At 45.7% G+C, this 19,598-nt stretch overlaps 1 protein-coding gene across 8 annotated transcripts in view; it reads right to left on the bottom strand.

Annotated features, from left to right (window-relative positions):
* The window catches only part of LOC129328309 (C-type lectin domain family 2 member D-like), a 37,381-nt gene that overhangs the window by 7,677 nt on the left and 10,106 nt on the right, over positions 1 to 19,598 (bottom strand). For 4 of the 8 annotated variants that reach the window (XM_054977291.1, XM_054977295.1, XM_054977296.1 and 1 more), the window contains exons 2-6: positions 10,629 to 10,772; positions 7,900 to 7,973; positions 6,372 to 6,491; positions 1,841 to 2,034; positions 539 to 642 (exon numbers count right to left, since the gene is read on the bottom strand). In XM_054977291.1, coding sequence (XP_054833266.1) covers positions 539 to 642; positions 1,841 to 2,034; positions 6,372 to 6,491; positions 7,900 to 7,973; positions 10,629 to 10,681 — 545 coding nt within the window. In that variant the 5' untranslated portion in view covers positions 10,682 to 10,772. Of the gene's footprint in view, positions 1 to 538; positions 2,035 to 6,371; positions 6,492 to 7,899; positions 7,974 to 10,628; positions 10,773 to 15,394; positions 15,478 to 16,039; positions 16,146 to 19,598 lie in introns of those variants that run through there. The other 4 variants (XM_054977292.1, XM_054977294.1, XM_054977300.1 and 1 more) reach the window with 4 other exon arrangements.

Raw genomic sequence — 19,598 nt, 5'->3', positions numbered from 1 at the left:
GTGTGTGTGTGCAAAAGTGAACAGAGTTACTCTGGATTTGAAAGAGATAATGACTGAATTTGGAATGTAATGAAATGATCTGCTGAGGATAATCTGAATAAATAAACTAAATGGGCTGTTGCGCATCATTCAAATGTGCATAATTAGAATATCAGGATGTAATGGGCAAAGCAGAGGGGGACGGCCATCCAGGCCTCCTCGGAAATTTATCAGAACAGCTGCCTGACCACTGTTGGATGCAGGACTATGATCGAGATTATTTTTGGACCAATTTAGCAAAGAGATGGTTATTAGGTACGCCCGTGCCTTTGGGTCTTCTGCAGAGCCCTCTCCCCCGCTCCTTCAGTTTAACCCTCCCCAATTCCATCCTCCTCCTCCAATACCACTTTGGGCATTTTTCAAAAAGTATTATAGAATACTAATACACAAATATGACTTTGCTTCAGTCCCTGAATCAGATCTCTTTACGGTCTTCCCTCCATGGGATCCCAGGCAAAGAAACACAGAAAACTTTAGAAAACTAAGAACAAGGACTCACGTGCTGCTTAATTCTGTCCCATCTGCCCATTTCCAAGTCTGGCCAGGCTCTTTCCAAAGGCCAATCCAGTAATCAGCACGGCACTTGTAACGCACAACGAACATCTTTGGTGCATACAAAGACAGAATTACAACAACGTCTTCAAAAAGATTTATATTCCTTCCCTTCAAAAGTGGACAGCTTGACATATATCTAATACTGATTATGTCCTCCCCCGCCACCCCCCACCCCCCAAAAATGTGGACCAAAAAATCAGCAAAGGAGGCCATCCAGGAACAGGGCGGATTTTTCTGTAAGCCTGAGAGTTCCAGAGAACTGTGACTAGCTCAAGGTCACCCAGCTGGCTTCAAGCGGAGGAGTGGGGAATCAAACCCGGCTCTCCAGATTAGAGTCCCACCATCTGGACTACACCGAGTATATTGCAAAAAAACTTTTTAAAAAATAGTTAGATTTGCATTCACATGCAATTTGTAGTAGAATGGAGACAGAAGCCTAAAATAAAGAATATTTTTCCCAGTTGCACATATGTGTAAATGTGGATATTGGTCACATCCCTGATGTCTTTCCACAGGAGAGGCCAGTAGAAATGTCTTACTACTTACAAGACCACGAAGTGAGAGAGTATAAAGGCCTAAGGAAGAAAAGGAGGAGTCAGAGAGAGAAGCTTCCAGGTTAAACAAAAAGAGGCATCCTATTCATCAAGAAGAAAACACATTCACACAATTTGGTTCTAGTACAAAGAGGAATATAGTACCCCTCAGTGTTAAGGCATGCTAACAGTACAATCCTATGCAGAGTTACTCCAGTCTAAGCCCGTTGAAGTCAATGGGCTTAGACTGAAGTAATTCTGCAGAGGATTGTACTGCGAATCACCTTTACTCCAACACCTCCTTCAAGGCCTGTACAATACTTTCTGGCACTGTATGGATTAATCCTCTCTCACACTTATATTGTCTCCATATGTATTTGGTTGTTGTGGATTTTCCAGGCTGTATAGCTGTGGTCTTGGCATTGTAGTTCCTGACGTTTCGCCAGCAGCTGTGGCTGGCATCTTCAGAGGTGTAGCACCGAAAGACAGAGATCTCTCAGTGTCACAGTGTGGAAAAGGTGTTGGCAGGTCATTTATATCTACTCAGGAGGGGTGGGGTTGAGCTGAGTCATCCTGTAAGAGTTTCTCAGGGTGTGGAATGCTAATGGAGGGAGCCATAAGGATACAGTGACGCCTCCCTCCATTAGAATTCCACAACAACCATCGTTCTCCGGCCGTGAAAGCCTTCGTCCGTATGTATTTGTTGTTCTCACCTTTTCTGGCTCATTCTCAATAATAGCGAGGGAGGAACCATAGGAAGCACAAAAGTTTTGGCTGGAAGTCCAGTTTCTTCCTTCATCCGAGAAAAAGTAGCATTTCCTTTTATAGCCAATCCAACCAGATGGGCATGCTGGACCACATGGGGCAGGGATATCCACGTCAGGGAACTGCTGCTGAGATTCCTTATCTACGAATGGAAGAAAGGGAAAGATAATCTCCAAACAACAATCCACACGAACAGATCAAGTGGATCACATTATTATCTCAAAGCTCCCCCAAGGGAGCCCCATCTCCTCTTGAAAAACTTCAGAAAGCAGGTCCCACAACTCCTCAAAGAGTTTAATTTGTTGCTGAACTGGGGTGCCTCAAAAGAGGGAGGAATATTCAAAGGAATGCTATCCGCTTTTCAAACAAGCCCACAAAATTTACTACCCTCTTGCCTACATTTATGTATGTTAGTGAATCCAGGAATTATACAAAGCATTAAAGGGATGTTAGGCTTTCCAAAAATCTCTGTGGGGATGTGTATATCAAGGCCTTTAATTTCCCATCTTAGTCTCTCTATCTTTCCTTACTGCAATTTTCTTTGGCCAGCTTTGCAGGAGTAGCCTGATTAGGGTCAAACTAGATGCTACAGAGAGCAGTGTTGAAAATCAAAATGGTATGCTTTTTTTAAACTTTAAAGCACTAACAACATCACAGGAACCCCGCTTTAATTACTGAAATTACTGAAATGTAGGGGTGGAAGGTTCAAATGTCCTAGTTCAAAATTACATGGCTATAATTTGCCTTTAGAAGATTAATGGAGATCCACGAAGTCTGTCACAGCCTCTTACACTCCATCTATAGCTGATCTGTGGAGGCAATGCAGTCACGGAGAGGGAAAAAATGGACTGGATATAGGGTTACAAGCTCTGGGTTAGGAAATTCCTGGAGATTTGGGGGTGGGCCTGAGGAGGGGAGGGACCTCAGAAGCATATAATGCCATAGAGACCTCCTTCCATAGCAGCCATTTTCTACAGGAAAACTAATCTCTGTAGTCTGGAGATTAGCTGGAATTCTGGGATATCTCCAGGCTCCATCTGGAGGTTGACGACCACTCCTGTCTAGACATCGATGAAGAGAAGCCATGGCAATTAAGGCATGCTGAAGTGGTGCAAGTGAGGGTCAGAGATAGGGTTCCCAGTAGACATGGGCACGATCCAAAAAAAAATACCTATCAAGCTAATTGTGGATCTGCGCTGGTGACGATCCCAGATCTCTGATTCACTCTGATCAAGTCTCATTTCCGATCTGGGATCGGGGAGGCCAAAGTGGAGCCGCCCCCCCCACACACTTAGAGCAGAGGGGGGGGGAAGTTTTTAACCCAGTGACGAGCCGCCTCCCCTCAGGGTGGGGACGTTTACTCTCTCTCTCTCTCTCTCTCTCTCTGTCTCTTAGAACAGGGGGGGGGGAGTTTTTAACTTGTCCTTGCCTCTCCAAAGAGAGAGAGAGAGAGAGAGAGAGAGAGAGAGAGAGAGAGAGAGAGAGACCCCGTCAACAAGTTTCAGCCAGCTTTTTAAAAAAAGCAGGGATAGAATCCTCCCCACCCGATTTTAAAAGCAAGCAGCCAGTCTTCCAAAATGCACTGAATGAACTCAGTCAGGAGGAGAGATCTCTTCTCAGTGTTGTTAACTCTTTCAACGCACTGAATGAACTCAGGGAGAGAAGCGCAAAACAGCTTCTGCTGATAGCCGCGCTCAAAGCCAGGTTTTTTTGTTTTTTCTCTCTCTTAAGTCTTAACCCCTTCCTCTCCAAATCACTTTACTTATATTTTTCTCAGGAAGCCACCTTTTCACTCACAACTGTTTGCTTTTCCTTGCTAGGGGAAATATTATCAAGTTTCAAACAGAGCTCAGGCATTCCTCTGCCTCCGTTGCCAGGGGAATAGATTGTTGGGGCCTGAATCTCTAGCTTCCCAATCGTATCATGATCACCCCGTCCAGCCCCAGTCCAGCCCCCTCCCGACCGCTGGATCGTTTGCTGTGGAAGACAACGATCCACCAGGTCTCGACTGCGCGAACGCCATTATCGTGGGGGTTTTTTTATCGTAATGCAGATCGTGCCCATCTCTAGTTCCCAGGTGCCCACCGGTCACTCAGTGATGGGCGGGAGGAGGCAAGCTCCCGGAGGTTGCCCACCACCAGCATGCACCTCAGGTACACGTGTCATGAGTGTACTCCCCACCAGTGCAGTGATGTCACTTCTGGAACTGATGTCATTGCACTGGCCGTAGAAGCATTCCTGCGCTTCATTTGGGGGCAATTTGAGCCCCAAATGGGCCAAATCGGCCCGGTATGGAGAGTGGAAGCACTCTTGCAGCCGATGAGGAAGCAACGTCATCACGCTGGCTCTGGAGCATGCATGCGTGAAGATCACCACGCTGCCAGCATGGGGTAAGTGCCTGGATACTGACCCTCCTGGAAGGAGGACAGAGGGACCTGGCAACCCTAGTCAGAGAAAGGAAAATCAGAAACAGAAGGATGGGGCACGACAAGGCCAAAAGCTGTTTCTAAATAAAACTATTAAGAAGACATCTATCTAATTTGCCTGATCTCCTTCTCCCGAGGAGCGATGGGCTGCATACAATTCCCCCTCCTTTGTTTTATCCTTGCAACAACCCTTGAGGTAGGTAACAGTCTATTGTAAATATTTCCTTAACAGAGAAAGGCCTGAAGGCCCTTCGCAGCAGGAATGAGCAAATAAAAAATGGAGCCTGCCTTTTCAAAACTTTAATATTTGTATTAAATCTATTAATGAAAGGTAAAGGTAGTCTCCTGTGCAAGCACCAAGTCATTACTGACCCATGGGGGGTGGGGATGTTAAATCATGACATTTTCTTGGCAGACTTTTTGTAATGGGAGTGGTTTTTCATTGCCTTCCCCAGTCATCTACACTTTCCGCCCAGGAAACTGGGCACTCATTTTACCGACCTCGGAAGGATGGAAGGCTGAGTCAACCCTGAGCCGGCTACCTGAACCCGGCCTCTGCCTGGATAGAACTCAGGTTGTGAGCAGAGCTTGGGCTGCAGTACTGCAGCTGTTTACCACTCTGCACCACAGGGCTCTTTTAAATCTATTAACATTATTAGTTAAACAATTCAGTATTTGTTTTCATTCGCTTAAAAGATGTAACTTTTATGTTTTTAACCCCATGATCAAAATTTTCAAGGATTATTGTACCCCTCAGCTAAGCAGTCCACCCTACCAAATTTCAGGCATATAGGGAAAAGCATCTCCATTTTACAGGCTACCTAGTTCTCCCTTAACAGTCAAAAGATCAAAGCGTAAAACAATCAGCTAGATGCTACTGAGAGTCAGCCCAGAACAGCACACACAAAAAAACCCTCATTACATTTGAGCCCCATTTCAGATTTTGCTCAGCTTTCCTGGGGAATCTTTTGCAGAAATCCCCCCTTTGAGCTTCTGTACCCAGGGCCCATAAGGCAGCAGAGTGTTGAACTGAACTGCCTGGAAGGAATCTTTGCAAAAGCTTTCCATGCTTCTAATATTACACTTTAATGTCAAGAATGCAACATTCATTACATATGGGGGAAGTGGCAAAAGATACCCACCATCGACACACAACTCCTTCCCTCCTGTGGTCAACACGGCCTTTGCTGAACTCACAATCGCCTCCCATCCATCCGTTGTACAGATATGCATATTCACCTAACCACTATGCAGCATGACATGATCAGACACACTGAACAAGCATGTCAGATATGTAGCACCAAAACCCCACACAGACACATTCAAGAGGACCAAATTGCATACTGCGTGCAAATATTCACAACAAAATCCTAGCAACCATCTCTTATGAGGAAAAAGCTGCTTTGGGAGGAAGCTGTAAATATGTGCATCTGTATGAACACTTCCTGTTGCTTTTCCTTGGAAAAAGTGGCTGTGGGCCTTTTTTTTTTTTTACATCTTTGCTTGTAATGTGCAATGCAGACCAGAGATTAACAAGAGGAAAGGAAGCTATAACCTGGGGATCAGAGGCATAAGCAAAAGAACACCTTGTCTTTAATCACATTCACTCTGGACCAGTTTCTCATAGTATCATGGGAAACATTCATGAGAACAAACGAGCAGCCTCAGTGGACCAGCACCTAGTTTCACAGTGGCCAAGCAGATGCTCCTGGAAGGCCTGGCTACAATTAGAACATAAGAGATCTAGGCCTCCCTGCATACTCCTCCCTCCCGATCCAGAGCTCCTTATTGCCTCTTCCCATGCAGCTTCAGTAAGCATCTGAATGCAGGAGCCATGAGCCAGGATGGGTCTTTTGACTGACAAGCAAACAAAGCTGCCACCCCCCATTTGTTTCCTCGATTGAGATGCTTACCAGAGTGAAGAAGCAGCTCTCAAACTGCATTGGGCCTTAGCAGCCAAACTGCAGAAGCCAGAGAAGGGTAAATATGGGGCCACAATATTGCTGTGAATGACCAATGAACCAAAGACAAAGAACAGAATCAGAAAACTCACTTGGTGGCCTATAAACAAGTAAACCGAAAAGGACAAGGACAATCAGTAATAAGACAGCAATGGCAACAGTGAGACCGCGTGCGATTCTTGACTTCAGAAGGCAACGGCTTTGGTAATTTCCTGAAAGGAAATAAAGACACACAAACGACACTTGAGGCTGGCAGTGATATGCAATGGGAGACAAGGACAACTGAAACTGTTGTGTTTCTACTCTGGCCACATGAACAAATCCTCTAAGTAGGAGGTGTTCAGGACGATGAAATTGGTTACTAATGCTAAAGCTTGTGCATAACTTATTTAAAGAGACTCATCAGCCAGCCCAAATTCTGCAGCCTTACATATATTACACAATTTAAGCAAAAACACACATACTTGTCAATTTATATGGCAAGGAGCACCTACATGAGGAGACCCAGTGCATTAGAGGATTAACATGCCATGTTTTTAAAAAAACAGGCCCCTTAAGAATTTTTACTAGGAAGTTGGTAACAACATCTGGTTTCTCCTCATTTAAAAAAAGTCAAACATGCATGTCCTTTTATATGTATGATCCATTCACCACAAGAAAAAGGGATGGGCAGCTAGCCTGGGTAATAAATACACACTTTGCTTATAGATAAATACGCTTACAGGGTGGTCTACACAAGTGCCTCTTACACCTACAAATCTTGGGAAACATTCAGAACTATGAGGGGTGGGGGGTGGGACACTCAGCATTTTTTGACAGCACCTTGTCCCCCCTTGAAATAGCTTCTGACAGCCAGCAGTGGAGAGTTGTTTTAGATTGGTTACCTCACTCTGACGATAAAATCCCCCATTTCCCTCCCAGGCCCTTCGAACTGTGGCAAACAGCAAATAAGAATCAAACCAAACATTAGGGAGTTGGCTGGCGGCCACCAAGCAGGGGGGTCTCGTGAGGAATGTATTGCCTGAGATCTGTGGACTGCATGCATATATCATAAACACTGCTATGTAAATAAAGTTGACTTAACAACAACAACATTGGATTTATATACCGCCCATCAGGATGACTTAACACCCACTCAGAGTGGTTTACAAAGTATGCTATTATTATCCCCCCAACAACAAGCACCGACTGATTCCACACATGTTGGATAATGCACTTTCGATGCTCATTAGTGATTGTTTGCAACTGGATTTTCTGTGAGGTGACTGGGGCTGAGAGAGCTCTGAGAGAGCTGTGACTGACCCAAGGTCACCCAGCTGGCTTCAAGTGGAATAGAGGGGAATCAAACCCAGTTCTCTAGATAAGAGTCCCACGCTCTTAACCACTACACCAAACTGGGTCTTGTCTCAAGTGCTGTTTTATGACTTAATTTTAAAAATGGTTGCTTGAGGAGAGGGATTCAATGATACTGTTGCATACGTGGCAGTCTATGCGGACTAGAACTTTGGGGAAAGGTCGGAGGTATTAAAGACAGATCATGCAAATTAGATTTACAAAATCCTCAGTTAAAGTACAATGGCCTTGCTAACTACCTGTTCAGGTACTGCTATTCCTACTTACTGCATTTTGCTTCCTCAGGAATCTCTGTCACTTCAGTTATGTCCTCTTGTAGACCTCTAAATTCGGCATTGGTTCTACACAAACATAACATAAGAAGGCTCATTCTTGATCCGCCTGAAATCAAGCCCAGAATCCTAGTTCTAACAGTGGTCTAAATATGGAAGGGGGAGCTACAACTGGAAACACAGGCAATCCATCTGCTTTCCTACGTCCAGATATGGCAATGGAAACAGCTACCTCAAGACCATTGAAAATCAACATGTTGCCTTTCTACCGTAATATGTCATCTCACAATCTAACTCACTGCCAAAATTCAACATGTAAAAAATATACAAGGGGTTGGCTCCTATTACTCCTCTGCACTAAGTAAAGAGCCTTTTCCTCTGGAGCAAAATCCCTCAATTAATGGAAGGGAGCTATGGGATCAAACTCCATGGCAGTATCACAGCCCTGGGGATAACATGAATCTACTTAACATTAACAATAAGGCACACATGAATTCCTCCTATCATATCCATGATGCATTTTTCAAGTCAAGTATTAGGCAAAGGATTAACAGGCTGTGGGACCGTGAGACATAACATTTCTCAAGCGCATGTCATCCAAGCCCAGCGACTTGTGAATTCTTGTTGATGATATTTTAATTGGATTTTAGTATGTTTATAATTTTTATTATTTGTTATGTGATCGTAGGTTGAAAGATAGGTGTATAAATCAGTATTTGATATTATCATTAGCTCTGGAAAATCACTGGTTGCTACTTCTATTTGATTTTTTCAGCTCCCCTGTTCCCCATCCTCACATCAGTATATCTAAGACCTTCTGCACAGCACAATGATAAAGAATTTATTCTAGTACTCAGCAGCTCCCCAATCCACCAATATCAGCATTTTTTAATTTATAAATCCAATTACTTACCCGCTCTTGTATATTTAAAAAGTCATTATTATTGTCTTAATGAGTTGCTACAAACTTCGCACCTTTCATTGATTTTTGCGTTCCATGTTGCCTAGTTCCCTTTGTTTTGCCCAGTTTTCCACCCTTGTTTTATCCTTCTCACTTGGTTAAGGCGTCCATTTTTAATTAAAAAAATATTTTTATTAGTGTAAAACACACAAAAAAGGAACCAGGGAAAAAGAAAACAGCGCTGGCTACAAAAGCACTATTAGCAAATCTATATGTAAGTATCTATAAAAGGTTTTCAAATATCTAAAAATAAGTTCAAATGCAATTGACGTCTATATGTGATATGTTCAAATGTTGATAAGTTTATAAAGTGTAATTCATTTCCAGGGAATTACAGGAAATGAGCTTTTCTTGTTCCAGTGATGAAGTGTCTTTTAGCAACTGTAAAGGCACGGAGGGTCCATTTCTGTTGACCATCCATTAGATTAGAAAAGACAGGAAAATAGGTTAACAGTACATTAGCATCCTCAAAAATAAATGAGTTTTCTAAAACAACATTACTATAACTAATAACTTCCTCCCAAAAGGGCCGAATAACTGAACATGTCCCAAGTATATGCTTAAGCTATCCATGTTTTACACCAAGCCTCCCCAGCTAAAGCGTTCTCTTGGATGTGTTCCTACATGTCTGAGTTTATAGTATTCATTTTATCCACAGCTACTATTTTAACGACGTTAAATAACCTTCTGCCGCATAGAAAGATTTTGATTTTCCCTTTCAGCTTCTTAAACACTAACTTCCTTTTCTTTCATTTTTTAAAAAAAAGAAGTTTCTTCTCTGGAAATTAAATAGGATGGCGTTGGATTTCCTGGTCACCCTCTAACTCTGAGCAGTCTCACAACCTTTGAATCAGAGCCCTCTACACACAACACAATACAGGTTGAAATCAACACGCACACATGAGGAACAAGCATAAAAGCTCTGGCCCCACTAGCTCATGACTACAGCATGTCCACACAGAGACTCCAGACCTATAATCAGGAACGTTTGAAAGAGTGTTCCCAACCACAGGGAGCAAGCTTATGCACATATGCTTCCTGTCCACATAGATAACAATGCTCACAAGCCAAGAATTCTGCAGGGGGGGGGGCAGGTCCAATGCCTTGTGCCCACTCCTTTTCTATGTGTGCTGACTTCAATGCCTGTAGTGTCATGTGTAGAAGGTCCTGATGTTTTGTTGTCACAACTCCATCCATACATTTACCCAGGGTTTTTTTTTTCTGGGAAAAGAGGTGGTGGAACTCAGTGGGATGCCAGGTGCCCCAGGTACCACATGCACACGCGCAAAGTGTGCACATGCTTCCGGGACCACGCAATGACATCACTTTGGGTCATCTGGAACAAGGGGGGAGCTTTTAAACGTTTAAATCACCCTCAGTGAAAATGGTCACATGTGCGGAGGGCGAGCTAAACTCCCCTCTGTCTGGAGATCAGGGGACGGGGCCACCAGCCATGTGACCATTTTCAAGAGGTGCCAGAACTCCATTCCACCACATTCTGGCAGAAAAAAAAGCCCTGCATTTACCTAGTCAATATGATAACAGTTGAAGTCACTTATTCTCATAACTTTTTCTACTTTGGCTGCTTCCCTGATTTCCTTTTGCAACTCAAAAACGAAACCAGTCATGAAGCTAGAAAGGCAAGCTCTCTTCTTATGAGGCTAGTTTTAACCTTACTGTTATGTGGAGGATTGTATTTTACCTTCCTAATCCCTGTGCTGGTACTGAACTCACACAGGGGCCAAACCTGCCTGGCTCCTTACCTTTCTTCAGGCTCTTCAAGTCTTTCTACTTGCAGACATCTCTCTTCAATCATTGCTGTCCGCAGACAAGTCCAAACATGAAGGGTCTTCCCTCATGAAGTGCGGGGAGGATGTGCAATTTGTCACCTCTTCAGAAAGGACAGCCTGAAAAAAAGGATTGTTGCCCATTTGTCATGTATGCCTGCCTCCATGCCATGATTGTTAAATGCACATTCCATGGTTTTATTGCTTTAAGGTTTTATACTATTGCTCAGATGCTATTGTATGCTCCCTGATCACTATACCTGCCCTTTCAGCTGTTAATTGCATGAGACCCTGAACAGGCCTCATCTGTTATCTTACAGAAATATGCACGGGTCTCGGTCAGCCGTGACCTTGATGTGTCTAACTGCCAGCTCCACTGTTCATCCCAGGTGCTGGGAAACTTTCCTGTGTCCCTAATATGTAGTCTAAACTAGAATAGCTCTCACAGAACTCTTGTAGGCTTTTGCGCCCAATTCCTAACTGACATTTGGAGGGCGGGAAAACCAAACTATAACTGGGGATGTTTGATTCAAGTTGTTACTTCTGCCAATATCCATGATGGAGTACAGACCTGAACTGACTGGATTCTAATAAAGCTACTTCTGCTGGAACACATGTATGTTAACTGTGCATGGGCTTGAGGGATCTAACTGCCAGGGACTGGCACCACTCTTGATCAAACTAGTAAGCTACACAAACCTCCAGGAAAGAGGGCAGAATTATCAATGGCTACTACACATGACAGCAAGACGGAAATGCCGTTTTCAAAGGCAGAATATCACTGAACAACGGAAAGAATTTAAATTTTTTTTTTAAAAAAAGCAAAGTGTTTATTGTTTACATTTCTGCTATCACTTTAGCTTTTAAAAAGGAACAGGCACTAGAGATCACATTGCAAATTTACGATAGCTAATGGAACATACCAAGGACTTTCAGAAGAAAATCAGCTTGTGTTTTATACAGCAAAGCTTTTGACTGTGAGGATCATGAAAAGCTATGGAGAGTCTTAAAAGAAATGGGGGTGCCACAATATCTTATTGTTTTGATGCGCAACTTGTACTCTGGATAAGAGGCTACTGTCAGGACAGAATATGGGGAAACAGAATGGTTTCCAATTGGCAAGGGTGTCAGGCAAGGATGCATATTATCTCCCTACTTGTTCAACCTCTATGCAGAGCATATCATAAGGAAAGCTGGATTAGATCTAGAAGAAGGAGGAGTGAAAATTGGTGGGAGGAACATTAACAATTTGAGATGTGCAGATGACACCACGTTACTAGAAGAAAATAGTGAAGACTTGAAACAACTACTGATGAAGGTTAAAGGAGAAAGAACCAAAGCAAGATTACAGCTGAACATCAAAAAGACAAAAGTAATGACTACTGAGGAATTACACAATTTTAAAGTTGACAATGAGGAAACTGAAATTGTTTAAGATTTCCTATTCCTTGGTTCAATTATCAACCAAAAGGGAGATTGCCACCAAGAAATCAGAAGATTGGGACTTGGAAATGCAGCCATTAGAGAACTAGAAAAGATCCATACGTATAAGAATATCTCTTTGGGGACCAAGATCAAGATAATCCAAACGATGTTATTCCCCATTAGGACATATGGATGTGAAAGTTGGAAAATGAAGAAAGCTGTCAGGAAGAAAATAGATTCATTTGAAATGTGGTGCTGGAGGAGAGTTTTGCAGGTACCATGGATGACCAAAAAGATAAATAAGTGGATTCTAGATCACATCAAACCTGAATTCTCCCTAGAAGCTCAAATGACAAAATTGAGGTTGTTGTACTTTAGTCACAACATGGGAAGACAAGATTGTCTGGAAAAGTCAATAATGCTAGGAAAATTGGAAGGCAGTAGGAAAAGAGGAAGACCCAAAGTGAGATGGCTGGACTGAATAAAAGAAGCCACGTCCTCCAGTTTGCAAGATCTGAGCAAGTCTGTTATAGAATGTTTGGAAGGTCTTTCATTCATAAGCTTGCCATAGGGTAGAGGCAATCTGATGGGACAAATCAGACATACACACAAAGTGTACTCTTACATAGTGGCTATTGTATTCTATTAAATACGTAAATCCTAGCACCGGTGAGAAATGTGGTGGGCCAGAGGGCAGGACAGATGTATGTTGGCTCCCCAAGCCCCTCCAGCCTCAAGAAAGTTATACCACAAAAAAGTGGCATAGTCCAAATGTGCTTATGTTATGGGAAAAGTCATCTTACTCTCCATACACGGTCCTGGCCAAATGTTCTGAAGGAGCACAGGATGCTGACTAAAGCCATGACCAATCCACTCAATCCCCACTGGTGGCCAAGCCCTCACATGGCACCCAATGACACCCCCCACATCAACCTCAGCTTTGGTGCCCATTAAGTATGGGTGCACCACAAGGCTCTCCAGAGAGCCCTCTGCTGTGGGGACTTAAGAGTGAGAGGCACCTCTGTGGCAGAGAAAGAGCACTGAGAGGGCACTTTGAGAAACTGACCAAGCACTTTTGTGAGGCCCCGCCCCGCCCCCAACCGCGCCCTCCTCGTGCTCCGCCGTCCCTTCCTTTGCCTCCAGGGGGAGGGGTGAGTTCCCTCTGCCTCAGACTGGGCTGGGACCGTGGCTGCTCCAGCAGCCTCTGTCTCCAGCCAGCTGTCTCCGAGAACTTCTCCTTCCCTCTCTCTGTGCCACCTCTCAGTCAGCTACTCCTCCTCGGCGTCATCGGGACCTCCCCCTTTATAGCGGCTCTCCTCCCCGCCTCTGGACCCGTCACCAATCCCTGTGCGTGCCACCTCCACCCTCTGCTCTCCCTCGGTTTCCCCCCCCTTCCCTTTGGTCACCGTGCCCGTCCATCATCCTCCCTCCTCACTTCTTCCTTGTCCCGCCAGCTGTCTCCTCTTCCCCGTTGATGGCTCGCCGGTGCTGGCCCTGCGCCAATCCCTGCCCGTGGCTCACACCGGCGAGCCCTCCCAGGAGCCGTCCAGCCAGTCAGGGGATGGCGTGGCTGGCTCTCCGTCCCGCCCCCTCGCCCCGCTGCCGGCCAGGCCCACTCCTGCGCCTCCGACCCGGACGGTGCGGGCGGCCGCCTCGGCGTTTCCTGGGCCGCAGCCCTTCCCCTCGTCGGAGCGGCTTCCCTCGGCGCGGCGGCCGTCCATGCCGGCCCGTGCGGCTCTGCTGACAGGGGCGGCGGCGCGGGTGAGCGCTTCCTTGTTTCGGCCCGGCTCGCCGTGCGCCCCGTCCATGCTCCCCGCAGGTAGGGGGTCCCTGAGGGGTGTTGGGGGTGTGTGGGGGGTGCGCAGGATTGGGGAGGGGAGTTCCGTGGGTGGGGAGGGGAGCTTCGCAGGTGTGGGGGGAGCTCCGCGGGCGGCAGGGAGGCCGGCGTGCGCGCCCAGTCCGGGGCAGGAGGAGCCTGCTCCGGACAACTTTGTACTGACACACAGGAGAAGGCCTAAGTCCAGAAAGTCTGACTAACACCTCCCATTCAAGTTCCCTAACGGTACCCTGTCTCCAGAGTCTCAACTCAAGAGGGCAAAGACACATGACAGTTAAGGAAGAGCTGGGAAGCCGCTGTTCCAGCTTACCCATTCACACCCGCCTCCACCATTCCCCTTATATATGGGCAGAGGACAGAGCACAGCAGTGAATCAGAGTGCCTAGGTGCTGGCTCAGTACTCCTATGGCCAAACAACCCTCACACTCATTTTTACGCAGGATCAGAGCTCCAAACAAACAGAGCAAAGCAAGCTGAGCGCTTCCTAGCTGCAGAGGTAAGAGTCGTTTGGCTTCTCATCGCCTCTGCCTCAATGCTGCCCCCCCTTGGGGCCATGAACCTTCTCGAGGTGCAGCAGACCTGGCCTCGCCATTGCTGCATGTATCTGTTTTTCTTCAGGCGGGTGGAAATCCAACTGGGAGACATGAGTGCGTGGCCTTCAAAGTCCCGTTCTATCCTCTCAGACTGCATTCCCACCCTGGCTCCAGGAGCATTCCCCCAGGGATGGTTGTCTGACCTGCAACTGCCTCTCTCATTCAAAAGCAGCAAAAGGACTGGGTCAACAAGCCTCCAAAAGGCTTCTGGGAGCAGCATGCACATGCACAGTCGACACCTCAGACAATGGGAGTTGGCAACCAGTGGTCAATCATCCTGTTCACATTTGGCAGTTCAATAAAGTCTGTGCTGTACCACAATTCTCTCCCTGTCTGTTTGCTTGCCAGTGGATGACACACACCCCTCCCTGACTCAACCCCTCCCCTCTTTCACTTCCCCTCAGGGCTGCCCCTTCACACATCCAGATGATGGTCTCTGGCTCTGGGCTGGTGTTTTGTTCTGAGGCAAAACAGAGAATTGGTCCAGTGGTACTTTGGAGGCTGAGGCCACACTTTGCTTGATTTAAGGCAATCTACTTTCCTTGGTGATTTAAAGCATTGGCAAAGCAGTCACCTTGATTTTAAACAGTCCACTCTGTAAAAATACAAGATAAGGGGAAAAACAAGCCTGGGACATCCTTCTTGGAAGCTGGAGCTGGCTGTCCTTATAGACAGCTGTACTAGACTTCCCCAAAACAGTGTCTGTGGAAACAATCAACCGGAGCTTGGCTCATAGGTCAGCAGACTGCTTCTCTTTCCCTTTACTTATCATACAAATATTCATTTTTCTTCCAACAGCAACTGCAGTTAGCAAGAGCTTAGAGGTGGAAGGTCCTAGAGATGAGATATTCCTCTTTAAACAGCAGTTTCTTCTTCTCCAAACCTACCATTTGGCATGCAATTTGGCTTTCTAATCCAGTTGCTTCTCTTTTCTTGAATACCGCAAAAGATCGATGTATTGTCGAAGGCTTTCACGGCCGGAGAACGATGGTTGTTGTGGGTTTTCCGGGCTGTATTGCCGTGGTCTTGGCATTGTAGTTCCTGACGTTTCGCCAGCAGCTGTGGCTGGCATCTTCAGAGGTGTAGCACCGCAAAAGATCATTTCCTGAACTAGAAACAGTCTTTAGCCCCCAGTATTCCACCTTCCCCTGATGGCAGGCAGTTCATTATTTATTGCTGCCTTCCAATCTGTTATTGGAACACAGCACCACAAATTTCACCACTGCTTTTTCAGCTGAATGATTTTGGAATATTTTCATTTCAGATTTGGGAATATAGAATATAGGCAGTCTGTGAGAAACTAGGGAGAGGGGGGGGGACCAACAACAGCATTTAGAACAAAACAATCTCTTCCCCCTCCCCTCCTAGTTTGAGCACCATTTACAACTTAATTTCCCTGAAGCAGAAGCCATTTTAAAGGGTTTCCCCTTCCTCCATAGGGCTCAGAGGGGAGGGCACCTCTGGGTGAAAACAGACCTATGAGGACAACTCTTATAATCAGCCCCAGGAAAAATAACGGAAAGGCAACTTACATTTCGCAATTCCAAGCCTTATTTCAATACTGCCACTGTAATTAGTTCACCGCCTTCACTGTCAACAAATCTTGCAGCAAGCCTGTGACTCATCTCTAACCTCTTCCCAAAACGATAGAGAAACCAACAAAATAATTGCAGCAGGAGCCACTCTAGCTCTTTACTGCCATCTACTGGATAATCTACTTCCAATGGGATAATCAATAGAAGCAAAACCAACCAAACAAAAACCCTTGTGGCACCTTCAAGTCTGTCATGATTCTCTTTTGTTCATTATTCAACGGACCCCTTTAACTAAGCAGTCTGTAGATTAGGCAGAAGTTCTTTATTTGCTTTCTAGTTCTGCATTACAAAGGATGCTGTACCCTTTTCCCCTTTTGCTCCCTGTCTCAAAATATTCCTCAAGGAAACGTTTGTGATGTGCATAAAGTGCAGGAGGCTTTGCAATGTTTTTTTCCACACTCACAGTAAAGTGGCTCAGCCCAGACCAGACTAGGTGAGGCTCTTTTGGGGACCTTCTTCCCCCTGCTCATTTATGTTGTATTTTATTAACACCTTGTTGGTGTTTTCGATAAGTTCCCAGTGAGGAGAAAAACAGGATAAATAAAAATAAACTTTGTAAATGACTTGAAAGGAAAAGGGAGAGAAAGACTAGTCTGAATATGTCCCTTAAGGTCCAGAATGCTGACAGGCAGTTAAGGAGAGGGCAGAGATGGGGGAGGGGGCGGGATTAACTTGCCTCTGAGTAATATAGAATTCAAGAGAGGGACGTTAAGGTGACATTTTCACATTTCCTTGTGGCCAGTTTTTCCTCACCAATAGCTAAGTGATGTTGATTCCCTCTGCACCAAACCAGGAAGATGACGAGTTCTGCATGGGAAAGGGGAGAACATCAAATGTAAGGGGGAAATATGAGATTCTGTTTTCACTACAAACAAGCGGAGGGGGGAGGGCGGATATAACCAGACTGCGTGCATGCTGCCTTCATATTGTGAAGGAAATCCTGCAATGAGAGGGCAAAGTAAAAGCTCATAGCTTCGGTCTGCGCCCAGAGGCTTCTAGGATGAAAGAAAGCAACCTGCAACCGGAGTGAGAAACACAGAGACACACGTGCAGTTTGGCAGTATGGGCGTCCATTTTGCTCAGCAGCAACCTTCCTTGTTCCAAACTAAAAGCAAGGGAGGAGCAAGAGCACACTTCTGGGGCTTTTTGGGGACCTGGAGCAATGACATTGCCATCTTCCAGACAGGCTTACTGCTCCAATTTGGGTTCCCTTGTTACCTAAAAGAAACCGTTTCCTCACAACTGCATTTCATATCCCTTGCTGCCCAGGTTTTTCCTCATTTTACTCTTTCTTAAACCTGCTTTCCTGAAATGTTTCCTTGATTTTTTTTGTTTTTTTGTTGCACGTTTGGAATGCCTGCCCCATTTCTCATGGCTCCTCCCACCTTGCCAATTTGTTCTGCTAAACGGTGGGTGATGCACCTAAAAAAAATGCAATCGAGTGATACATGCAAACAATGATATGCCATGCATGTGCTAAACAAACCAGAAGTGACCAATCAGAATGTCAGAAACAAGCAGCCAATTCTTTCCTCACTAATGCCCGGAGCACTTCCCCTAGCACCACATCTGAGCATCATTTTCAAGCTCTATGAGCAATCTATGTTATTGTCCTTTTCAACAGGCAATCTAAGAAGAAAGGCAAGGCTGGGGAAGTACCTGGAGTCTCCTGGAGAGAAAGGGAAATCGCTGACTTCTTATCAATCAAGGGTGAGGAGAAGGTTTAGGAGGCACAGTGCACCGCCCATAGGAACACTGATTACATTGAAAGAACTGCTGAGAAATTGGCCATCCTTGGCCACAGTAGTTTGGCACTAGAGTGCCAAACAAAAACCAAGGTGTTGTGACTTGAGTACGAAAGGACTTGTGCCCACAACAGCAGGTCTTGGAATGCCCCTGCAACCTGACCTTTCTGCTCAGAGCTCCATCAGATTCTGGATGGAGATGTCAGTCAAACCAAGGAGATCTGCGTGAAGTTTACACTTTCAAAATACAGGAGGAACCGAATGCCCTTCCCTTGGAATTGCAGGAGGGTTCTGAGGAACTCCACTCATGATCTCATCACCATTAACAACAACAATTTCCAGGGCTCCACTTCTTCAACTTCAGGTATGTGAGTCCTTTAGGGTTGCCATGTCCAGGTTGGGAAATTTTGGAGGAAGAACCTGGAGAGGGTGGGGTTTGGGGAAGGGCCTCAGTGAGGAATAATGCCATAGAGTCCACCTTCCAAAGCAACCATTTTCTCCAGGGGAACTGATCTCTGTTACCTGGAGATCAGTTCTAATTCCGGTAGCTCTCCAGCCACCACTTGGAGGCTTGCCAAAAAACACAAATGAGCACTGATACAGTGAACTAAATTCTTCACACAATGTTCACAAAAATAATTTAGTGAATTTGAAAGTAATATACAGGAGTGAATACAACACGTGAAATTCTAAAACATCATAATCACTATAATATCATCACAATCAATCACACACAGCAAGGTGTTACAACACCGAGTAGCATGTGTATCCTCAGAAAAGGGAAGAATCCCAAGAGTTCTTTTATGAGCTGTCTTCAGTCAGTACACTGAGGATTCCCGCTGAAACTGCGGGGGCAGATGAAAAGTCCCTCCGGACAAAGTGGAAAGGAGCTGGAAGACTGGGAGGAGAATGGAATGTGCAGGTGGAGAACAGCAACCGGGAGCCCCCGAGGGGGACCTCCCCGCCCTGGAAGTGCGCAGAGTTGCAGCACGTGAAAGAGTTTGTGGGAGAGTCGGAGAAATACCATCGTGGTAGGAGAAACTACGCCCCGTGAAGAAGTGCTCATGAAACAAGCTTGAGATACCCGGAGGCTTGTCGGGCGGGGAGGTCCCCCTCGGGGGCTCCCGGTTGCTGTTCTCCACCTGCACATTCCATTCTCCTCCCAGTAATACTAACAAGCCTCTATGATGTAGCCACTCCCTTCACCACCTGCCACACAGGACAAAGGCAACATAGCACCTGGCTCTGCATGGATGTTTGTGGCAGCCCTACAACCCCCAGACTCCAGCTGTTCAAATCTCCTTCTGCAAACAACTGCCATTTTGATAGCCCACCCAGCCACCTCCGCAGCTCACTCAAGAGAGGAATCCTCAAAAGAAAATCCAGTTTAAGTTCTGCTCAGGAAATGATGCTACTGGCAAGCACTTTTCATAAAGCAAGGAGAACAGAAACAAGGGCAAGCGTCTCTCCCAGTCACTAGGAGTGTAGCTGAGGTTCTGAACAGTCGTTTCCTAGGGGTGGGCTTCTCATGCTTTCTGGATGCATTAGATTACATTTGTTGTTCTTTGCACCTTCCAATTTAACTTATCACTCCCATAGATGCATCAAATTAATTACAGCTTCTGATCATCCCCAGCAGCCCTTGTCCATCCTCTCCCCTCCCTGTCATGTAGCCTGCAAAGTTTATCACACCAGCACTGATCAGGGGGATTGTCAAGGCTCAGGATTCTGCCCCTCGGCACTGCAGCAGC

Source organism: Eublepharis macularius, chromosome 4 (assembly GCF_028583425.1).
Source record: "Eublepharis macularius isolate TG4126 chromosome 4, MPM_Emac_v1.0, whole genome shotgun sequence".
NCBI lineage: Eukaryota > Metazoa > Chordata > Lepidosauria > Squamata > Eublepharidae > Eublepharis > Eublepharis macularius.
The sequence above is the reverse complement of the archived record's forward strand: the minus strand, read 5'-3'. Positions and strand labels throughout refer to the sequence as shown.